At 46.7% G+C, this 20,578-nt stretch overlaps 1 protein-coding gene across 1 annotated transcript in view; it reads right to left on the reverse strand.

The window, feature by feature from the left end:
* LOXHD1 (lipoxygenase homology PLAT domains 1) overlaps positions 1 to 20,578 on the reverse strand; it is a 1,115,079-nt gene that overhangs the window by 178,090 nt on the left and 916,411 nt on the right. Inside the window, exon 38 of the mRNA XM_086960347.1 lies at positions 18,180 to 18,388. Coding sequence (XP_086816473.1) covers positions 18,180 to 18,388 — 209 coding nt within the window. The remainder of the gene's footprint in view (positions 1 to 18,179; positions 18,389 to 20,578) is intronic.

The following is a 20,578-nucleotide window of genomic DNA, read 5'->3' on the forward strand; positions in this document are numbered from 1 at the left end:
GGACTAGTCATTCTCTCTATCCGACCATTCCCTAAGACCTGGCCTTGTTAGATAGCACACTTTACATAGCTTTGTATTTAAACCCTCATGTGACTAAGAGTCTACCTTTTATTGCAGTACTATACCTCTACTTGTATTTTGTACATTTTGTGTAACCTGCACAAACCTCACTCTTCTTACTAGTAATGTACAGATCGCTACCTCAATTATTTCTGGTTGCTCGCTAATGTCATTTCTGCTTCATGCAGCTTTTGGTTGCACCGGTACCTTGTATCAGTATATCATTCTTTGATTTGTTTATTGTACATTTTGTAAGCTGCACCTATTTCACTTTTATGCCTGGAATGCAACGACTGATACCTCACATATACCATCATGCAGCTTCTTGGTTGCACCGGTATCCTGTTCTCAGTACATCATTAGTACCATTCTTGTAGTTGTCTATTGTACATTTTTGTAAGCTGCACCTATCTCACTTTTATCCTGGAATATCTCACTTTTATCCTGGAATGCACCGATTGATACCTCATATATTTACGTATATTTTTGTACATTGTGTAAACTGTATCGTGTGCTACCTCATATTTTTTTTTGTATCCTGCCCTTATATACTATCAGTACTATACCTACACTTACACCTTGTACTTTGTAATTCACCGTATATACCGTATGCTACTATTGTGTATCAAGTGCACTTGCACCTATTGACACTATGGTTTCAGGGCATGTGAGTCCCCATCCGAAATGGCCAGCTGGACTAGGAGTCTGCAAGACTTGTAGGGCGCCAGGCCAGTAGATATTTGTTGGTGTTGGAAATCGCTTTGCATATAGTATGTTCTCCGCACCCTGCCCTGAGCACCTCTACTGATAATCTTAAGATGTTGAGGCTGGTTTGCACACCTAGGCTTTGCTAGCCCCAAACGGCACATTAGCTCTGATATCCTCACCTTAACATCCGGACTATGTGCCCCCTTTATGCCCTTCTATTTCTCTTCTCCACCGCTTTCCCAGTAACACCTTCCTCTTATCCCCCCCACACTCCTTCGACACTTTTCACCATCATGGCCACCCCCCGAGTTAAGGCTGGAACTAATTGCTACAAAATCATTTATCCTCCTAGCCTGTCTAAAGCCGCAACTAAACGATGGAAACATAACACTATTGAACGTTTCCCAGATTCCCTTTTTGTGGATCAATTTTACAATAGTCGTTTTGGGAGGCTAAAAAATGATTTCATTTTCTTCACTCATGACATCCCCTCCTGGTCCAACAGTTTTTACTATTCCCTCAACGTCACCTCCTCCTCCTCTATCCCCCATGGGAAAAAACTAAAAATTTCCCCCTCTGCTTGCTTCAAAGGTAACCTCACTATCTCACTCTATAACAACGGTACTGTCCTGATCCAAGGCACAGACAACTGCCTCTCGCTCTTTGACTGCCTCTTCCCCTCCTTACTCCCCTCCTCTGCAACCGGATTCCCCCATCACTCTCCTTCCAGCTCCACCCATTACTCCCTTTCTCCTCCGCAGACCCCACCTCACTCCAATTGGCGGCTCCCTCGAGGAGCACAGGTCGGCCCCCTTCCCTCCCCCTCCCTTGTGACCTCCCCTCCTATTCCTCCCCCCTCACAGTATATCCCTTCACACATCACTTCAACCTTACCACAAGCCAATACGCTCCTCGTCCCATCTGCACCATCCTGTTTCTCCAATCTCTTCTCCTCCCCCATCTTCCTTCCCATCACCCCCCTTTTTAGCCCACCTCTCCTCCGTCCCTCTCCCCAAGTGTACTTTCCTTATGCTCCCCTCACCCCTTCCATCCCTCCTCCCTACCCCCTCCTCCCCTCGTTATTCACCCCGTCCTCTCCTCAATCCCACCGCATCTCTCTCCTCCCTCCTACTCCGCCAGGAATGCTGCACTACTCCCCTTCCCCGCCCGGTAACCCCTTCCACTTCCCTCCCTCGGGCCCAGCAGAACCACTTCCTCTCTTCAACTCCCCTTTCTCCCAACACCCCTCACTCTGCCTGATGCCCGTTCCCTCGCAGCCACCTCTCCTAGCTGACAGGTCCTCCACAACCACCTCACCTCTTTTCCTCCCAAGCCTCCTACATTCTCATGACGCCACACAGGCCTCCCCTCCCATTCTACCCAACCGCCGTGTTCCGCACACCTCTCCCCCTAAATTTGTCCTTAATTCCTCTCCCTCTTGCAACACCAACATAGACAACTCTCCCTTAACCTCCGTTTCACTAACTCCCGCTCTCACCCACCACCCTTCCCCACTTATGAACCCCACACCCAAAATTACCTCCTTTCCTGCCACCTCTCCCTGCCTGCCACCACCCACTCCACCCCCCCTTGTTTCAATAGAGCCACCCAACCTTCCCCAACCCAACCTTCCGTGCTCTGCCCCATTCTCACTGGAAAACACACTAGGCTCTCTTATCACCTCCATCTCCCAGCTTACAGCTGCCATTTCACTTTTATGCTGTAAGATTGTCACCCCTTCTTGCACCGCTACTCCTTCCCAACTTCCCACGAGATGCACCTCGCCCCCTCACCCCAGTACAGCCAAGCTTAACCTATCGTTGGGAAACTCCGTTAACTCACTCAAGCCCTTGAACGACACCCCTCCTCAACCGGCATACCCTAGCAACCCCACTATCTACGCCATTCCGATCATCACCTCTGTCAGAACAAAGCATCCACCTAAACCCCCCCGAGCACCCCCTCATAAGTACAATATCCCGATCACCCTTCAGAGCCCTAGTGCCCCCGTCACCAAAACAGTCTTGACAGAGCTGCGCTGCATGCTTCACAACTGCAGATCTGCAGTAAAACACAAACTTGAAATCTCCGATACCATCACCCTTCATAATATTGACATGCTCTTCCTCACAGAGACCTGGTTCAAAGATACATCTCACTCTATATTTGATCTCCTATTACCCACAGGCTACTCTTTACTTAGGAATGACAGAACTGACAACACGGGGGGAGGTGTTGCAGTCATCTTTAGAAACACCCTCCAACTCAAGGCCTCTCCTAACAGCTCCTCCAAAACCTTTGAATGCCTTTCTCTTGAGCTTCAATTGCAACACCGTTCACCCCTCAGATTCCATGTCATTTACCGCCCGCCTCGTAGTGGCCCTTCGTTTATGGATGAACTCACCGACTTCATCAGCGACCAATACTCGCGAAGTGACAATCAGACCTTCGTGGGTGACTTCAATCTCCACTGGGGAGTACCGCAAGACTCCTCTGCGAACTCACTGGCCACTTTCCTCTCTACTAACGATCTTATCCAACACTGCACTGAATCAACCCATTCTAAGGGCGCAATCCTGGACCTTGTTATTTCTAAAGCAGGCATGCTTTCTACCACTACCCCAATTCATGTAGATTGGTCTGACCACCTCCTCATCCCATTCTCTCTTCAACTTTCACTCTCTATAACTCTTGGCCAACCCAAGAGGGCCATCTCATGGTTCCGGGATGCTAAAAATATTGATGTCGGTCCCCTCTGTGAATCAGCTTTGTTATCTCTTCCAAGGCTCGACCCGTACCTAGATGTTGACGAACTCACCTCTCAAAGCCTCATAGTTCTTGCAGCTGAAATTAATAAAGTCGCTCCACTCAAAAGCAAAAGGTTAAGGCCCACTCCCTCAGCACCTTGGTTCAACAAATCCCTTTATGAGGAAAGGAAGCAGCTAAGATCCCTGGAGAAACAATGGAGGCAAGTGCCCTCCTCCGACAATTTGGCCAAGCTTCGCTCAGCAAGATCCAAGTACCACAAGCACATCTTCCTTGGGAAAGCGACACACTTCAAAACCCTCCTTGACTCTGCCAAAAATAGACCCAAAAAACTATTCGATCTCATCAAAATGCCTTACTGCTCTCCCCCAACCTCCAAGGTGGATGATTCTATAAAGAGAGCAGCGGATTTTGCTATTTTCTTTGATGAAAAAGTGAAATCACTTGTGGATCAGGTCGCTCATCCTACCCCTCCAGAGGAGCGCAAATCCTTAGCCATTTGGCAGAGCTTTGACCCCATATCTGAAGATGCCCTTCTCAAGTGCATACCAGAAACGAAGCCATCCAACCATTCTCTTGACCCTATCCCCAGTGCCATTGCCATTGACTTCTATACCCATTCCCTCTCCTATTGGACCACTCTGATCAACCTCTCCCTCAGGCAAGGCTCCCTTCCTGCCTCCTTCAAAACTGGGCAGGTCACCCCTCTTCTGAAAAAACCCACTGCTGATGCGAATGACCTCAACAACTTCCGCCCCATCACTAACCTTCCCTTTCTGGCGAAGATCACAGAAAGATGTGTAGCAAAACAACTCTCCTGTCATATCAAGGACAATGATCTTCTAGACCACTGTCAGTCCGGCTTCATCCAAAACTGCAGCACTGAAACAGCCCTACTGCAAGTGGTTGATGACGCATTGAGGTTACTCGATTCAGGGGGGTCCTGTCTGCTAATTCTCCTTGACCTTTCCGCAGCCTTTGACACTGTCAATCACAACACCCTCCTCAATATTCTTCAACAGAGAATGGGCATGGAGGGCACTGTGCTTAAATGGTTTGCATCCTTCCTTTCTGGCAGATCCCAAATGATCAAAATAGCGAACAGTCTTTCACCTCCTGTGGCGGTAGGTCAAGGTGTTCCCCAAGGCTCGATACTTGCTCCCACACTGTTCAATCTCTATTTAGAACCACTGGGAAATCTCCTAAGTAAATCCGGGATTCACTATCATCTTTATGCTGACGACACTCAACTCTACCTCAAGATTGCCTCTACTCACGATCTCTCCATCCTAAGCTCCACTCTCGACTCCATTCAAAACTGGATGTCAACTCATCAACTGATTCTGAATCCCTCCAAAACTGAATTCCTCCTCTTCTCCTCCTCACTCTCTCCTCCCCCGGTTCAATCATGGATGGATCAGATGAATCTACTAAACAATAAACCCATCATTGTCGACAGCGCCAAATCCCTTGGTGTCATACTAGACAAAAAACTTAATCTAATTCCCCACATCAATTCCATTGCGAAATCAGCTCGATACCAACTGCGCCTTCTTTGGGGAATCCGTCGCTTCTTCGCGGAGCGGGACCTTATAACCCTGGTGCAAGCACTGGTCCTCTCCAGACTCGACTACTGCAATTCTCTTCTTACTGGCCTCCCCAAATCCCACTTGTCCCCACTTAAGTCTGTTTTCCACTCAGCAACTCGTTTCATTTATGGGGCCAAAAGAAGCGATCACATCACACCGATGTTATCTACCCTCCGCTGGCTTCCCTTTGAGGCTAGAGCTATCTACAAGACCGCTTGTATCACCCACAAAGCCCTGCACTCCTCTTCTCCTCTCTACCTGGCGAATAAACTGAAACTCTCTGGAGGTTCTAGATCTTCACGCAATGCGGAGAATCTACTGCTTGAACCTCCCACTTTCAAGAAGGAAAGAATGATGGCCCAATCCTTTTCAGGCAACGCAGTGAGAATCTGGAACTCATTCCCGCCTCAGCTCCGGACCACCGCCTCCTCCCAGGCCTTTAAAAGGGACCTCAAAGCTCTCCTCCTCCAGAGACACCTCCAAAAGTAACTCTTTTATCTGAAGGAAGATCTCCCACTACTGATAATTTCTACTTCTCATGTCCATGGAAGTGCCTTCCCAGTGTGTTCTTGCGGTTAGAGTGTTTGCCTTTTATTGCAGTATTATCCATGTACTTGTGTTTGGTACCCTCTTGCAACTTGCACTCACCACTTTGCCCCTGTAACACACGTTTTGCTTCCTCTCACATGTTTTTTACCTTTGATACTTGCACAAGTGCCACTTTTGCCTACGTAATCGTTTGTTCTTGTGCTTGAGTGTCTAACATATATTGCAGTATTATACCGCAAATTATACTCTATTTTCTCTTGTAGCCTGCACACTTGTCACTTTTTCCTCCTGTGCACTTTTTACTACCTCATGTATTTTTGGTAGCCCACATTTTTACTACCTCATGTATTTTGTTTGCTCACAAGTGTCACAATTACCTTGTCTACCTCATGTATTTTTGGTTTCTCACAATTTTTACTACCTCATGTATTCTTGTTTGCTCACAGTTATCACTTTACCGTATGTAACGTAACGTATGCCTCTGCAATCTGTTGCTCGTGTAATGTTCTCAGTTTGTATCTTTTCTGTTCCTATTGTGAAGCGCTCTGACACCTTCGGGTAAAGTCCGCGCTATATAAAATTGCATAAATAAATAAATAAAATAAATAAAGGGTTCACCTTCAGGGTTTGGAGTTGTAGTGGGCCAAGGTCCAAAGTACTACCAGCAGTTCTTCAGAAACTGCATGGGTTCCAGCAGGAGTAGGGTGCTGGTGAGACTGGTAGCTGGTGCGCTACAGTGAAGGGGGCCATCCAAAAACAGACCGCACAAGGAGACTTGTGAACAAGTCAGAGGGCTCCCAAGCAGGGGCTGAGGTTGCAAGGGCTCTCGGAGAACAGGGCACAGCTGATTCATCAGGACCCGGGTCTGGTGACTCCTACAGAGTGGTTAGGTCAGCTTTGCTGGGTGTGCAAAAATGCAACTCACACTCAGGAGAAATAGCTGGCAGGGGCAAAATCAAAGCAGCTGGGCTACTCTCGAAGTGGGTCTCAGTGATGCTGACGTCCCTGGACGGCTACTTGGTCCTGGTGCAGTGAAAATTTCGGACAGGACTCTTTGGGGTTTGGTGCAGGGCATCCGGTACCGCTGGGTTTGGTGCTGCACGGTTGCGGTTGGTCCTGGTGTCTTCATACTTGGTTGAGAGACAGATCTGATCTTCCAGAGCGTGAATACCTACTCCTGGTCATATGTGGCGACAGTCAGGGCAGGAAGCTGCAAGGTGGTGGACCGGACTCTTCTTGTCGGTGCTTGCAGACTGCAGGGGAGTAGCTCCTCTACTCCAAGGAAGACTGTTGGTGGGTTTCTAAAATCTGGAAAGCTATCCACGGCTTTGGTAGTTCTCCAGCTAAGCTCACAAGATGAGTCACTCTGTTGTGATTGTCAAGAGAAGGCTGAGGACAGCAGGGTTTTGCACCAAAGTTCTAAGTTCTATTGCAGTTCTCGCCAGGCAGTTAGTCTTCTTCATCCTTCTTCTGTTGATCCGTCGAATCTGAGTTCTTGGGTTCAGGGGTGCCACCTAAATACTAAATTTAGGGGCGTTCACGGGGCGTGACAGGTAGGCTACCTACCTTTAGGGTGTAGACAACCTCTATATTACTGCTTCCTGTGGGCAGGGGGCATAACCCTGACCCTAGAATGCTAATTCCATCCAAAACAACTTGGAGAAAATGAAAGTGTAGGGTGTAGACACCCTCTATATTACTGCTTCCTGTGGGCAGGGGGCATAACCCTGACCCTAGAATGCTAATTCCATCCAAAACAACTTGGAGAAAATGAAAGTGGGGTCTAGATCAGCTGTCCAGCCCGAGGAGGAGTGCAGGCTGAATGTAGGCACACCTACTAATCTTGCTAATTTTACTGCCTGTCTTGCCACCAAAAAATGGGGTCAGAACAGAGTGGACTCCTCCACTATCTAGAGACGTGGGGTTGCATAACATAGGCAGCAAGGTCTTTGAAGCTTCCCACTCTGGAATGCCCATCCTGCTTGGAGGAGGTATGAACACCTCTGCCCATAGTAGACTTTGTTCCTGACCTCCAAGAGCGAAGGCTCTCATCTCAGGAGGTCAGAAACATGTCTATGCTGGCAGGCTGGTCAAGACCAGTCAGTCAACACACTAGTAGTCAGTAGGTTTATGGGGCAGTTCTAAGGTGCCCTCTGGGTGTACCTATTAATAAATCTGGCACTTGCATCAGTGTGGGCTTATTAAGACAAGGTGTTTGATACCAAACACATTGGGGTACACAGCCATCATATAGCTGGGGAACTCATAATGATGAGGTTCCAGCCCATGTACTCGTTTTAGCTTCCCTGTGCACTAGTAATATCTACGGGTGAACTTAGATATCACCAGGATATATCCAATCCCACAGATATGCCCACGTATGGGTATAGTGCACTAAGCATGGGCGGAAAATCCGTTCCGCTCGCGGATTTTGCGGATTTGCGGTAAATTCGCAATCTGCGAACGCTCGCGAATTTACCGAAAATCCGCAAATTTGCACGCAGCGGATTTTTTTTTCTTGGTGATACAATTTTGCGGCATACGGTGTAAGTTCGCAATTGCGAACATGCAGGTGCGGTGGGCAGCAACAATCTCGCACTCGCGAAATTACAAAAAATTGCAATTCTGCACAAGAAATCTACTAGCAAGCAGCATAGACCTTCTGAAAATGATGATTTTTATCAGAATAACTCCTCAGGTTGACATTTGACTGCACCTTTTTGAATTTGAGGCCTTTTGATTTTCTTTGGATAACTTTTGGATTAGAAATCAACTTTCTCATATAAGCTTGTTTGGGGCATTACAGTTGCTGTAATGCTGTTCTGCAGAAAAACGAGTTTTGCAAAAGTGAAAGCATTCAGCAGGTTCAAAAGTTCAAACTCATCATTAGTAACCATTCCCTGTAGTGCTTCCTGACAAGGGCCCCTCCAGAGTTCAGTTGCTAGTTGCAACTGTTGTATGACCCTGCTCTGACCCTCAAAGCAGGCTCATAGAATAGCTACAAGTATGCCACAAAGGTCCTGGAAAAAAAAATTGCACTGCAACAGAAAGCAAATTACAGATAAGGAAGCAGGTGCCAGACTGGAATTTTAAAACAGTGACACATTAATAAATCAACCCCAAATTAATTCATGTCAGTTGAAGCAGGCAGGTGTGCTTGCTTTTTCCCCCCATAATCTACAGTGATGATGAACCAGAGGGTGGCATTGATGTACCAGAGGGTGGCATGGGTGAAACAGAGGGTGGCAGGGGTGAAACAGAGGGTGCTGGGAACCTGTGATGATGAACCAGACGTAGAAACAACATAATCGTGACCGTTGCGAGCCGACATGTAACTTCGCTATTGGGAACTGGTACAAAACCCTCGTGAACTGGCAGAAATACTTGCGAACTGGCAGAAATCCTTGCAAACACAAAAAAAAAAATCCGCAAATTCACGAGAATTCGCGGATTTTGCGGATTGCGAGTTCGCAAATTCGCAAACTTCGCGAACGCCAGATTCACAAAATTCGCCCATGCTTATAGTGCACCCTGCTTAGGGCTGTAAGGCCTGCTATAGGGGAGTCTTACCTATATCGCATGTAGTACTGGCAGGCATGGCACACAGGGATGCGTGCCATGTCAACTCTGGTTTTCTCTGCACCAAGACACACAGACTGCAATGGCATTTTGCATGAGCTTGGGGGGGGTCCCTTTGGGTGGCACAATTCATGTTACTGCCTTTAGGGACCCTCTTTAGTTCCAAGGCCCTGGGTACTAGAGATACCACTTACTAGCGACTTAGGGAGAGCCAAATGGGGTGCATATTGTAGAATAATCATACAGTTTTAGGGAAAGAACACTGGTACTGGGAACCTTAGCAGGAACGCAGTACACACTCAGTGAAAGTTGTACCAGATACCAGGTAAAAAGTGGGGGGTAACCATGTAAAAAGGAGCACTTTCCTTCACAACCCCCCACAAATGAAAGAAGATACGACCAACCCTGTTGTCGGTTTGAACAAGGAAGTGAGTAGCAAACAGATATGGTCTCAGCTTCTTCACGGACCAAACCACAGCAAAGGCTTCCTTCCCTCTCAATTGCACTCCAACACTGTTCCCTGAGGAGTAACCCTCTGCTTATAAAAGCAACAGACTGGTCATGGCCATCATCATTGGTTTGAGATAGAACCACTCATATCCCTTGCTCAGAGGCATCAGTCTGCACAATGAACTGTCTAGAGTTATCTGGAGCTTTGAGAATGGGTACTGAGCACAATGCTTCTTACATGGTGTCAAAAGCCATTTGACAACTAACTGTCCAGTTTACCTTTTTAGGCATTTTCAAGTGAATTTGGTGGGGGGTTCCACAATGGGACCATGCCCCCTCACAATCCTCCTGTAATACCCAGTCAAGTCAATGGATGCCCTAACTTGGGTCTGAGTGGTTGGAGCTTCCCAATCCAGAATGGTCGGTATTTTAGGTTGTTTGGGTTGACTATGGCCTCCGCCTACCAGGTGGCCCAAATATATAACTGTGCCCTGACCTATCTGGAATTTGATACCCTGATAGCGAGGCATGTAGTCTGCAGAGCCTGCAAAACCTCGCCAATGTGGATCAGATGATCCTGCCAGGTGGAACTATAGACAGAATTATCATCAAGATATGCTGCACTAAAAGCTTCCATCCCATCAAGGACTTGATTTACCAACCTTTGGAAGGTGGCAGGGGCATTCTTTAAGCCAAAGGGCTGAATAGTGAACTGATAATGCCCATTTGGAGTGGAGAATGTTGTCTTTAATTTTGCTCCCGGAGCCATGCCAATCTGCCAGTGCCCTGTTGTTAAGTCACAAGGGTGCTGAGAAATGTGGTGCTTTCAATGTGTCTATCAACTCATTAGCTCTGGGTATGGGGTGAACATCTGTCTTAGTGACAGCATTAAGACCTTTGTAGTCAATGCAAAACCTCATTTCTGGTTTCTCACTCTTGGAGTGAGACTTGGGGACTAAAACTACTGGGCTAGCCCAGGGGCTGTCGGAGGGTTCAATAGCCCTTACCTACGACATCTTATTGACTTCAGCTTTAATGCTCCCCTTAACATGATCAGACTGTCTGTAGATCTTGTTTTTGACACAAGCTGTCTCCAGTGACAACATCATGGATACACCAGTGTGTCTGTCCAGGAGTTAAGGAGAAGAACCCAGAATACTACTCCAGGACTTGCCTGTAGTCAGCTTGCTGTTGGGCAGAGAGGGTATCCAAATAGACCACTCCATCCATTGACCCATCTTGGGGGCTGCTGGAAAGGAGATCAGGGAGAGGTTCACTCTCTGCTTCCTGATTCTCATCAGCGACCATCAGCATAGTCACATCAGCCCTGTTGTAGAAAAGTTTAAGGTGGGTAACATGGATGACCCTTTTGGGGCTTCTGCTAGTGCCAAGGTCAACCAGATAGGTGACTTCACCTTTCCTTTCAAGGATAGGGTAGGGACTACTTTATTTGTCCTGGAGGGCCCTAGGTCCAACAGGCTCCAACAACCATACCTTCTGCCCTGGATGGAACTCCACCGTGGCAGCCTTTTGGTCATACCAGAGTTTTTGAAGTTATTGGCTGGCCTCAAGGTTTTTGCTTACTTTGCCCATGTACTATGCCATCCTAGAATGTAGGCCTAGTACATAGTCCACAATATCTTGTTCAGGCTTTTTGAGAGGTCTCTCCCATTCGTCCTTAACCAGACAAAGTGGTTCCATCATAGGATGGGTAGACAGAAATTCAAAGGGGAAAACCCCTACTCCCTTCTGTGGCACTTCTCTGTAAGCAAAAAGCAGGCATGGCAAAAGGACATCCTATCTCCTTCTGAGTTTTTAGGGGAGTCCCATGGTCTTGTTAAATCTCTCAAACAGGCCATTAGTTTGTGGGTGATATGGGGTAGTAAAGTTGTAAGACACTGCACTTTCAGTCCACATGTGCTTCAGGTAGCCAGACAGGATGTTTGTACCTCTTTGTGACACTACCTCCTTAGGAAAACCCACCCTGGTAAAGATACCAATGAGGGCCCTAGACCTAAGGGAAATTGCTGCTGGATACCTGGTAACATGATCCACTACTACCACCATAAATTAGTTTCCTGAAGCAGTTGAAGGGTCAGAGGGACCAACATTGTGAATCCTTACCCTTTCAAAGGGTACCTCAACCACTGGAAGTGGATTTAAGTGAGACTTAAGTGGCCACCTTTGCCACTGGCTTAACAGGTGGCACAGGAGTTGCAAATATCCTTCACCTTCTGGAACATGTTTGGCCAGCCGAAGTGGCTGATGAGTCTGCTTCAAGCTTTGCTCTTGCCAAGATGCCCAGTTCGGGTGATGCTTTGTGCCAATGTGAGTAGAAACTCTCTGAACTACTGAGGCACTACCACTCTCCTGTTGGCACCAGATTTGGGGTTTCTGGCTTCAGTGAACAGGAGACCTTCATCCCAATATGTCCTGTAGGAGCCACTGACATCTCCCTGCTCCTGTGATGCAGCTTGATGTCTCGGGCTTTCAAGAGTAGGACAGATCCTCTGCCCTAGGCACAGCACTTCTCTAGAGGGTCCCCCAGGGCCTAGGAGCTCTTCTGTGTAAGGCACACGTTCCTAGGGCTCAGTTCTCTTTGGGGCTGACAGGTCTTCTCCCTGGGGAGAGGGGACCCGAGCTTGAGGAAAAACTGGATCCTGTGCACACGCTAGAAAGATAGGTTGTCCTGATGTCAGGACGCAATGTTACATGCAAGAAGGTAAAGTTTATCAAAATTCAAAAGGCAAGCACAAATGTTTGTGTACGTGAAAGAAGTCTTTATAAAGTAATTGTAGGTCAGTACAGAACAAAAATATAGCCAGCCAGGCTGGTACCCCAACCACTGGAAGTGTACCCCAAAGACTTCCAGTGGTTGGGGTACCCTTTGAAAGGGTAAGGATTCACAATGTTGGTCCCTCTGACCCTTCAACTGCTTCAGGAAACTAATTTAAGGTGGTAGTAGTGGATCATGTTACCAGGTATCCTGCAGCAATTTCCCTTAGGTCTAGGGCTTTATTCTTGTTCTGTACTGACCAATAATTACTTTATAAAGACTTCTTTCACGTACACAAACATTTGTGCTTGCCTTTTGAATTTTGATAAACTTTACCTTCTTGAATGTAACATTGCGTCCTGACATCAGGGCAACCTATCTTTCTAGCGTGCGCACAGGATCCAGTTTTTCCTCTAACTTGGTGTAGGCCGCCCTATACCTACACAGGGGTGCTTTTCTACTGGGGTTTGTGTTCCCCTGTCCTGTTTCTGCACAGCGTGCCCATCGCACAGACATTGAAATGCAAGAGATCACACCGCTCAGTGCGACACTGCTTCCTGTCCTCTCAACTGGGACTCGAGCTTGAGGCTGTTCAAAACCTGGTTTCCCAATCTTCTTACCTTTTCATTTGGAGGGTTGGTCCATCATTTTGGGTTCCAACACCTCTTTTTCACCCTGGAAGTTGAGCTATGCTCAGGTATTTACGCACACCCATTCAGGAATTTTAAGCATGGCTGCATGGGACCTAAGCTTGAATGAGGACTCTAGATCATTCCCTAGGAGACATTCAACTGGGATTGGTGGATATCACCTGCCTGTTTCTGGCCAGTAACCCCTTCTTATTCTAAGAACACCATCTCAATGGGATGGATCTTAGTGACATTATCAGCGTTGATGACTGGGTAAGTCTGTTTAGTCAGGTACTGTCCCGAATAAACCAGTTTCTCTGTCACCATGGTGACACTGGCACATGTATATCACAGGGCCTCTACCCTAATCCCATCAATTGAGGGTTGCTTTTGTATTTTTCCATATTTGTAGGCCAAACAACAACAGATGCAAGGTCCACCCTACAGAGACTAGTGTAGCTTCTGTGTGCACTCTGATTTGCTCAGTACACACTAAGGATCCCACCTGAAGACCTACTGGAGAGAGGACGTGTCGGCGGCTCCGCATGAAACTGACAAGGTACTGGGACTAAAGACATTCCTGCAATAATTGAATGCAGAAACCTGGTAAAGAAGTCCCCAGGAAAAAGTGAAGACCTGCTCTCGTATCAAACACAGGGACTAAAGATATCAGCTTCCAGGCTTACAATCAAGCAAACAACCTACTTGATACCTTGCGCAAATTGAAAGACGTAAGAAAACGCCTCAGACACGAGGAAGATTATTCTCCTGTTTTTAAAAATGATTGACACTGTTATGAAGAGAAACTGAAATTGAACAAATCGAATAAGAGTGGAAACCCCATAGTGAGAAAAAGAAGATCAGTTTTTTTAACTCATAAGTCTGTCCTGAAGAAGGTGCTTAAAGACCTTAACGCACCGAAACGCGTCGACAAGGGACTTTCTACAAACCATGTATTTTGATGTTTGAATATCACTATTTTAATGTATGGAATTTTTTAACTTGTTTTTTGAGCATTAAACCAGAATAGGAATTGTTTTATGTATTAGATTAGGATTGCTCTCGAGAATATGCTTGAAAGAAATGTTTTGTTATTAGTTTTATGCAAATGATTTTAATTGTATGGGAATAAAATGTTGAGAGATATAAGTAACTCCAGTGTTGTGCAGTAATAATTACCTAAAGCCACTTTTTGAATACTAGTAACGTAAGATTAGTTTGTAGACCAGTTGGTCACAAAGCAAAAGTTAATGACACAGAAAGGAATCTCTTTTGATACTGTCATGAATAAACCAGTTTCTCTGTCACCATGGTGACACTGGCACATGTATATCACAGAGCCTCTACCCTAATCCCATCAATCGAGGGCTGCTTTTGTATTTTTCCATATTTGTAGGCCAAACAACTACAGATGCAAGGTCCACCCTACAGAGACTAGTGTAGCTTCTGTGTGCACTCTGATTTGCTCAGTACAGGATCCCACCTGAAGACTTGCTATTCCCGTGGTAACAGGAGTAGTACTAGGGGGATTCTTTTTGGGACAGGCAGAGGCTCCAGTTTGGGGTCCAGTCTTTTGACAGTTATGACACCATGCCATTTTGGAATCTCAATTCTAACCTTTGTTCCCATTTTTTGGCAGTGAAGAGTTTTGGTGCCCACCCTTCTTAGCAGGTTGTTGGGGCCCTCTAGAAGACTCTTTACTTTTTTATACTTAGGATGTTCACTCCCTTTCCCTTGGGGAGGCTTAGTAACCCCTTTCTTTTGGTCAGCCCCACCAGTGGTAGTTTTAGTCACCCTAGTCTTGACCCAGTGGTCTGCTTTCCTTCCCAATTCTTGGGGAGAAGTTGGACCTAGGACTAACAAGTATTGGTGCAACTTTTCATTAACACTTTTACTCAACAGATGTTCTTTCATAATCAAATTATACAGCCCATCATAATCACGCACCTGGCTTCCTTCTGACCAATAACCTAGAGTCTTTACTGAAAAATCTACTAAATCAACCCAGGATAACACAACATTTTCTGATTCCCCCTGAACTTAACCCTATATTCTTCAGTGGTGAGTCCTAAGCCCTCGATCAGGGCACCCTTCATGTGTTCAAAGGACACAGCATCTGTTCATGTCAAAAGTGGGGGTTAACCATGTCAAAAGGGGCACTTTCCTACAACACTTCCATGTCTTGTCTCTGCTAATGACTGTTTTCAGGTAAAGTAGTTCAGAAAAGCTCATAAGCCAGTTGCTCATTTTACTGTTTAACCAGCAGATGCAATTATATTGCTGACCAGCCTGTCAAACTGTCTGCTAACCTTGAGCAGGCATAGTGACAATACAGCTGAAATGTAAAAAGTTATTACCGTAGAGTATCTTCTTCATTTTGTAACTAGAGGTGACCGGTGATACCACAATTAGACCACAATAAGTTATGACAGCAGAGCTCTGAGGTCATAATGCCCCTTACCAGACCCAAGACAACATGTTTAAGGCAGGTAACTGAGCAGAGCTACTAATTCTCTTTAAATTATCAAAAATGGATGACGAGATTTTTAGTTCTAAGCTATTCTTTCCTTAGAATGTAAACATGTTAGCTAATACGAAGATATCTGTAGTCCAATGCTTATTAATAGCTCTGCTGGAGTTCATTACAAGACAGCACGAATGTATCTGCAGGTTATCATCATTCTAAAATACACCCACAATGAATGTGACCTAATATTTGCCTCACATTTATTTTGTAGCCAATTTCAAGCTCCATATTGGTGTGTTTGTTTTTTTCAAAATCCAAATTCAACATTTATTCTACAGCTCTGCAACTATTGTATCTCGTTTGCACAAAGCGGCAATAAACCATGGATTTTAAAAAGGGGGTTGGGAAAGGGTGATGGCGAGACTATGTAATGTGAAAAATAAAAGCCCCCCCGCTGGAGGTACATTATATGGGTAATGCCAGTCACCTTGGAGTGTCACGTTTTATAAATGAACTCTACATTTGGCCTCGTTCCTCTGAATTGTCACACACTCCTCCGTGAGTAAAAATATCCTTATAGTGTTTGGTAGGGGGTATAATATCTCATGCTGCGGCATGATAATTTCACAGCACTGGATGTTGTTAAGATTGATGGAACATAATTAGGTAAGACGAGTGGAGAACAGAGCAGAGGAACCATGGGAGCTAGGAATAAACATGTTGACTGATGACAGCCCCCAATTTTCATAAGAAGAAAAGTACTTTTTGAATCTGCCTCTATGACATGTGAACCTGGCTAGCGGGCTTGAAGCCGACCTCTGTTCAGTAGTCCCATCGCCGTGGACTGCCAGGGATCTGAGCTAAGGAGTACAGAAGGATTGAAGTGGGCGTCAGAGAGCCCTTTCCATGGCTCCAAGGCATGCTGAAGGGAAAGCCATTTATCATCTGAGGACCTCAGAGGGAGGAAGGTCGTTTGAGTGTGCATTAATGCTGCTGAGATTTCCTTTCAGACTGAAGTGTGGTACCCACTCTGCCCAAGTCATCACTCTGGCTAATGGATGTGCTGCAAAGGATGCTCGATTAGAAGTGACTGCCTCGGATCCGGGTCAGAAGATCCGGTCATGAATGTGTATCAGCGAAGAGCTTTGCTTTATTGAGCAGTTTACCCTAAGCGATTGCTTTATGTCAGACATGTGCTTATTAACTGTTTTCCTGTTACTAGGCCTGACTGCCACCTTCAATTTATTCGACATGGACACTGAAGAAGGAAAATTTAGTAAGGATTACAACTGAGTATATGCCTGTTGAGTACATCTAGTGGTGTGTTATTTGCATTACTACTAATATGGAAACAGAGTCACTTGTACGGCAATGCTTTCACCACCAGAATGTATTGGCCGACAACATGCCCATACCTGACCTCCTTCTCAAAAGAAAATTTTATGCTTTAGCCCTAAATCTGGGATTACTGTTACTGGAATGCGTGCAATTAAAGGAACATGATGGTGATTCCCATAAATATATGGTTTGCTTGCAACAGAGGAAGCTGCGTGGTTCAATGACACCAGTATGAGGGGGTCTATTTTGGTGTTGCCTAACCATCAGGACTATACCTTTATTTCTACAGCAGGGGAGCGATAGAGGGTGAATAGCACGTCATGCAATTCTGTGAAATGGCTGAAGAGTCAGTCAGCATGTGCGGTGCTGATGGTATACTCCGAGCAGAACACTAAGTTAAGCGGACTGCTGCCAAGGTCTTGAAAGCACCATCTCTGCGCTGGGAATCCTTTGGGTAGCTAGGCTCATTATAAATCTGCATAACATAGCATAGCATCCATTTTCAGTTTCCTGATTCTAAACCACCCCCTCATCCTGGATGTTTGTTCAGCATTTCATAGTTTCCCAGCTAGGCCTGTGCTCTGTGAGAGTCCACAGATCCAAAGCTGCATATAACAGGAGTCTCTGAAAATATCTACAAGGCTAAAGTCTCTTTTTTGGTACACCACGAGCTCTCACTATCCAGCCTCCCCACCATGGTTAATGTAATGGTGCCCTGTTCTATGTGGCTCCATTATGCTTTGATCAGGCACATCAGGGGCCCCCATTTCTGAGGTACTGAACCTCACCAATACAAGGCTCGGCTTCCCTAGTGCCCCCTGCTCAGGAGCTGTGACTCAATATTGGAACTGGAAGAACGGCAACCACAAACCTTTCGCAGTGCAAACCTAGCAGTTGGTTATACGACGAACACGTGTTGGCTGTGTAATTGCAACATCTTTGTGGCTGTGTATTTACAACATCTACGTGTCAAGACTTTGGGAATTGTCAATCAAGATTACATGACACCTACCATTTCTGAGTTTTGTACTAAACACCTCGCTGGTTTTTGTTTGCCATTTTGAACCATTTTTGTGCTGTGCTCTGCTATTCAAATAACTATGAAAACTGGTAGGGGTTCTTTGCTGTCAATTTTGAGAAAAGAGACAGCCATATCCACCGTGTGTGTTGTGTCTCAAATCTTACATGCACTGCTGTGGCAACAATTAACTTTTAATTTCACTTGGAGACCGGCTATTCGTTCGGCCCCGGCGCTGCCATCAATTTACCTCCATTTTTTTGATCTCTCCTACATCGAGTCCCGCCACAGTAAACTTTTCCACGGATCCAGGCGCGAACCCCTTCTTTCCGGGTGGGAGGTCCAGCCACAGCCTGGCGGTCTGTATTTTCAGAGGACCCATGATGATGACGTAGGCCCGGCTCTCCGTTCCGCCATCTCGATCCAGTCCAGTAGTGATGGTGATGTGGTAAGGAATCACTGCAGAGAGACAGGAATCCAATAGTAACACAACATCAAACAGATGGCCCAATTAACAGCCTTCTCATTTCATCGTTCAGGCTCATTTGTTGTTCAGTGACTCACCAGGCAGAGGCGCTTTTTAATTATTAACAGAGAACACATCATTCCATTGTGGTCCAAAGAAGTGAGGCACCTTTGGCTGGAAAGCATTAGGATACAGGGGTCACATTAGAATGCACGGGTCACATTGGAATGCAGGGGGCACATTAGAATGCACGGGTCACATTGGAATGCAGGGGGCATATTAGAATGCAGGGGGCCACATTAGAATGCAGGGGGTCACATTAGAATGCAGGGGGTCATATTAGAATGCAGGGGGTCACATTAGAATTCAGGGGTCACATTAGAATGCAGGGGGTCACATTAGAATTCAGGGGGTCACATTAGAATTCAGGGGTCATGTTAGAATGCAGGGGGCACATTAGGAGGCAGGGGGTCACATTAGAATGCAGGGGGCATATTATAATGCAGGGGGCCACATTAGAATGCAGGGGTCACATTAGAATGCAGGGGAGACATTAGGAGGCAGGGGGCACATTAGGAGGCAGGGGGCACATTAGAATTAAGGGGGTCACATTAGAATTCAGGGGGGCACTTTAGAATGCAGGGGGTCACATTATAATTCAGGGGGTCATATTAGAATGCAGGGGGCACATTAGGAGGCAGGGGGGTCACATTAGAATGCAGGGGCACAGTATAATGCAGGGGGCCACATTAGAATGCAGGGGTCACATTAGAATGCAGGGGGCACATTAGGAGGCAGGGGGCACATTAGGAGGCAGGGGGTCACATTAGAATGCAAGGGGCACATTAGAATGCACGGGTCACATTAGAATGCAGGGGGCACATTAGAATGCAGGGGGCCACATTAGAATGCACGGGTCACATTAGAATGCAGGGGGTCATATTAGAATGCAGGGGGCACATTAGGAGGCAGGGGGGTCACATTAGAATGCAGGGGGCACATTAGAATGCACGGGGCACATTAGAATGCAGGGGGTCATATTAGAATGCACGGGGTTACACTGTTATTTGTGTACCTCACAACTGTGGAAGCACATCTCAGGGCCCTTTACATAGACGGAAAGCACATGCAAGCGAGCAGGGGATTTGAAATGGATATAATGAGAGAGAGAAAACATTTGAAACAACCAGATTGATTCAAAGGCATAACAGTTTTGATAGACTTAAGAATCCCAATACTGAGCAGCACCAAGTTTCTAGGTCAGGTACAAGAAACTTTCCTGTAGCTATCTTGCTAAATCGGTACAGTACAAAACTGGTAGTTCCAGAAGATGGCACCAGCCACCTGTGGACAGGTCAATCGGGACAGTGGCAGAGTCCAGGACTGGTTTAGGGATTGGGAGCTGCTTACATTTATAAATGTTGCTATTTTAGCAGCTTTGAAAGCAGCCGAGCTGTGATCGAGCAGTGCTTGTTTGTGCCCTGAGCTCGCTGAACACCATCAGCAAATTCTTGAAAGCAGTTTCTCCGCGCAAGCATCATTCTCCCACATGTCAGTGCAGATGAATGTGTGGGGACAGCAACATATGGAAAGGGGCGACCAATCGGTCCCCCCGAACGTATGGTTGAGTACCACGATCCCCCCGGGAAGCCATCTTGGGCGGGAGGCGAGTCTCGGCTGGTATGCCCGAAGCGGCGTAGCCGGGGCGCGCCTTTTTCCCGCCCTAGAGTGGGCTGGCCTAGACACCAACGCGGCCGGCCACGCCCTCGGAGGCAGGCGGGGGCGGGTTCACGCCCACCCTGAAGACGGATAAAAGGAGCGGAAGCCAAGAAAGCATCCTCTTGTTCCTGTGCTCTGAAGCTGCACCTCCCCGCTGCACGTGAGCTCGAGACGGAACGAAGAGCAATTTTGAGCGTTGTTCTCCCTCTTTTTGTCTTACAGATATCCCGTCTAAGAATGCCCAAGAAGGTCGGAAAGCGGGTCGGTACCGAGGAGATGCTCCGCATGCTCATGAAGGAGATAGCCGATCTGAAGAGAAAGGTTGAGGCTAAGGACGGGGAGGGAGGACCGAAACGGCCTTTACAGGGAACAATTCCCGGTGGAAAGAGCAAGAGGCCCAGAAGGGGAGCACTTGGGGGGGAGACCCCGGTTCCCGAAGCGCCACGAGAGGAGCCAACCCCGGC

This window comes from Lissotriton vulgaris, chromosome 3_1, assembly GCF_964263255.1.
Source record: "Lissotriton vulgaris chromosome 3_1, aLisVul1.2, whole genome shotgun sequence".
NCBI lineage: Eukaryota > Metazoa > Chordata > Amphibia > Caudata > Salamandridae > Lissotriton > Lissotriton vulgaris.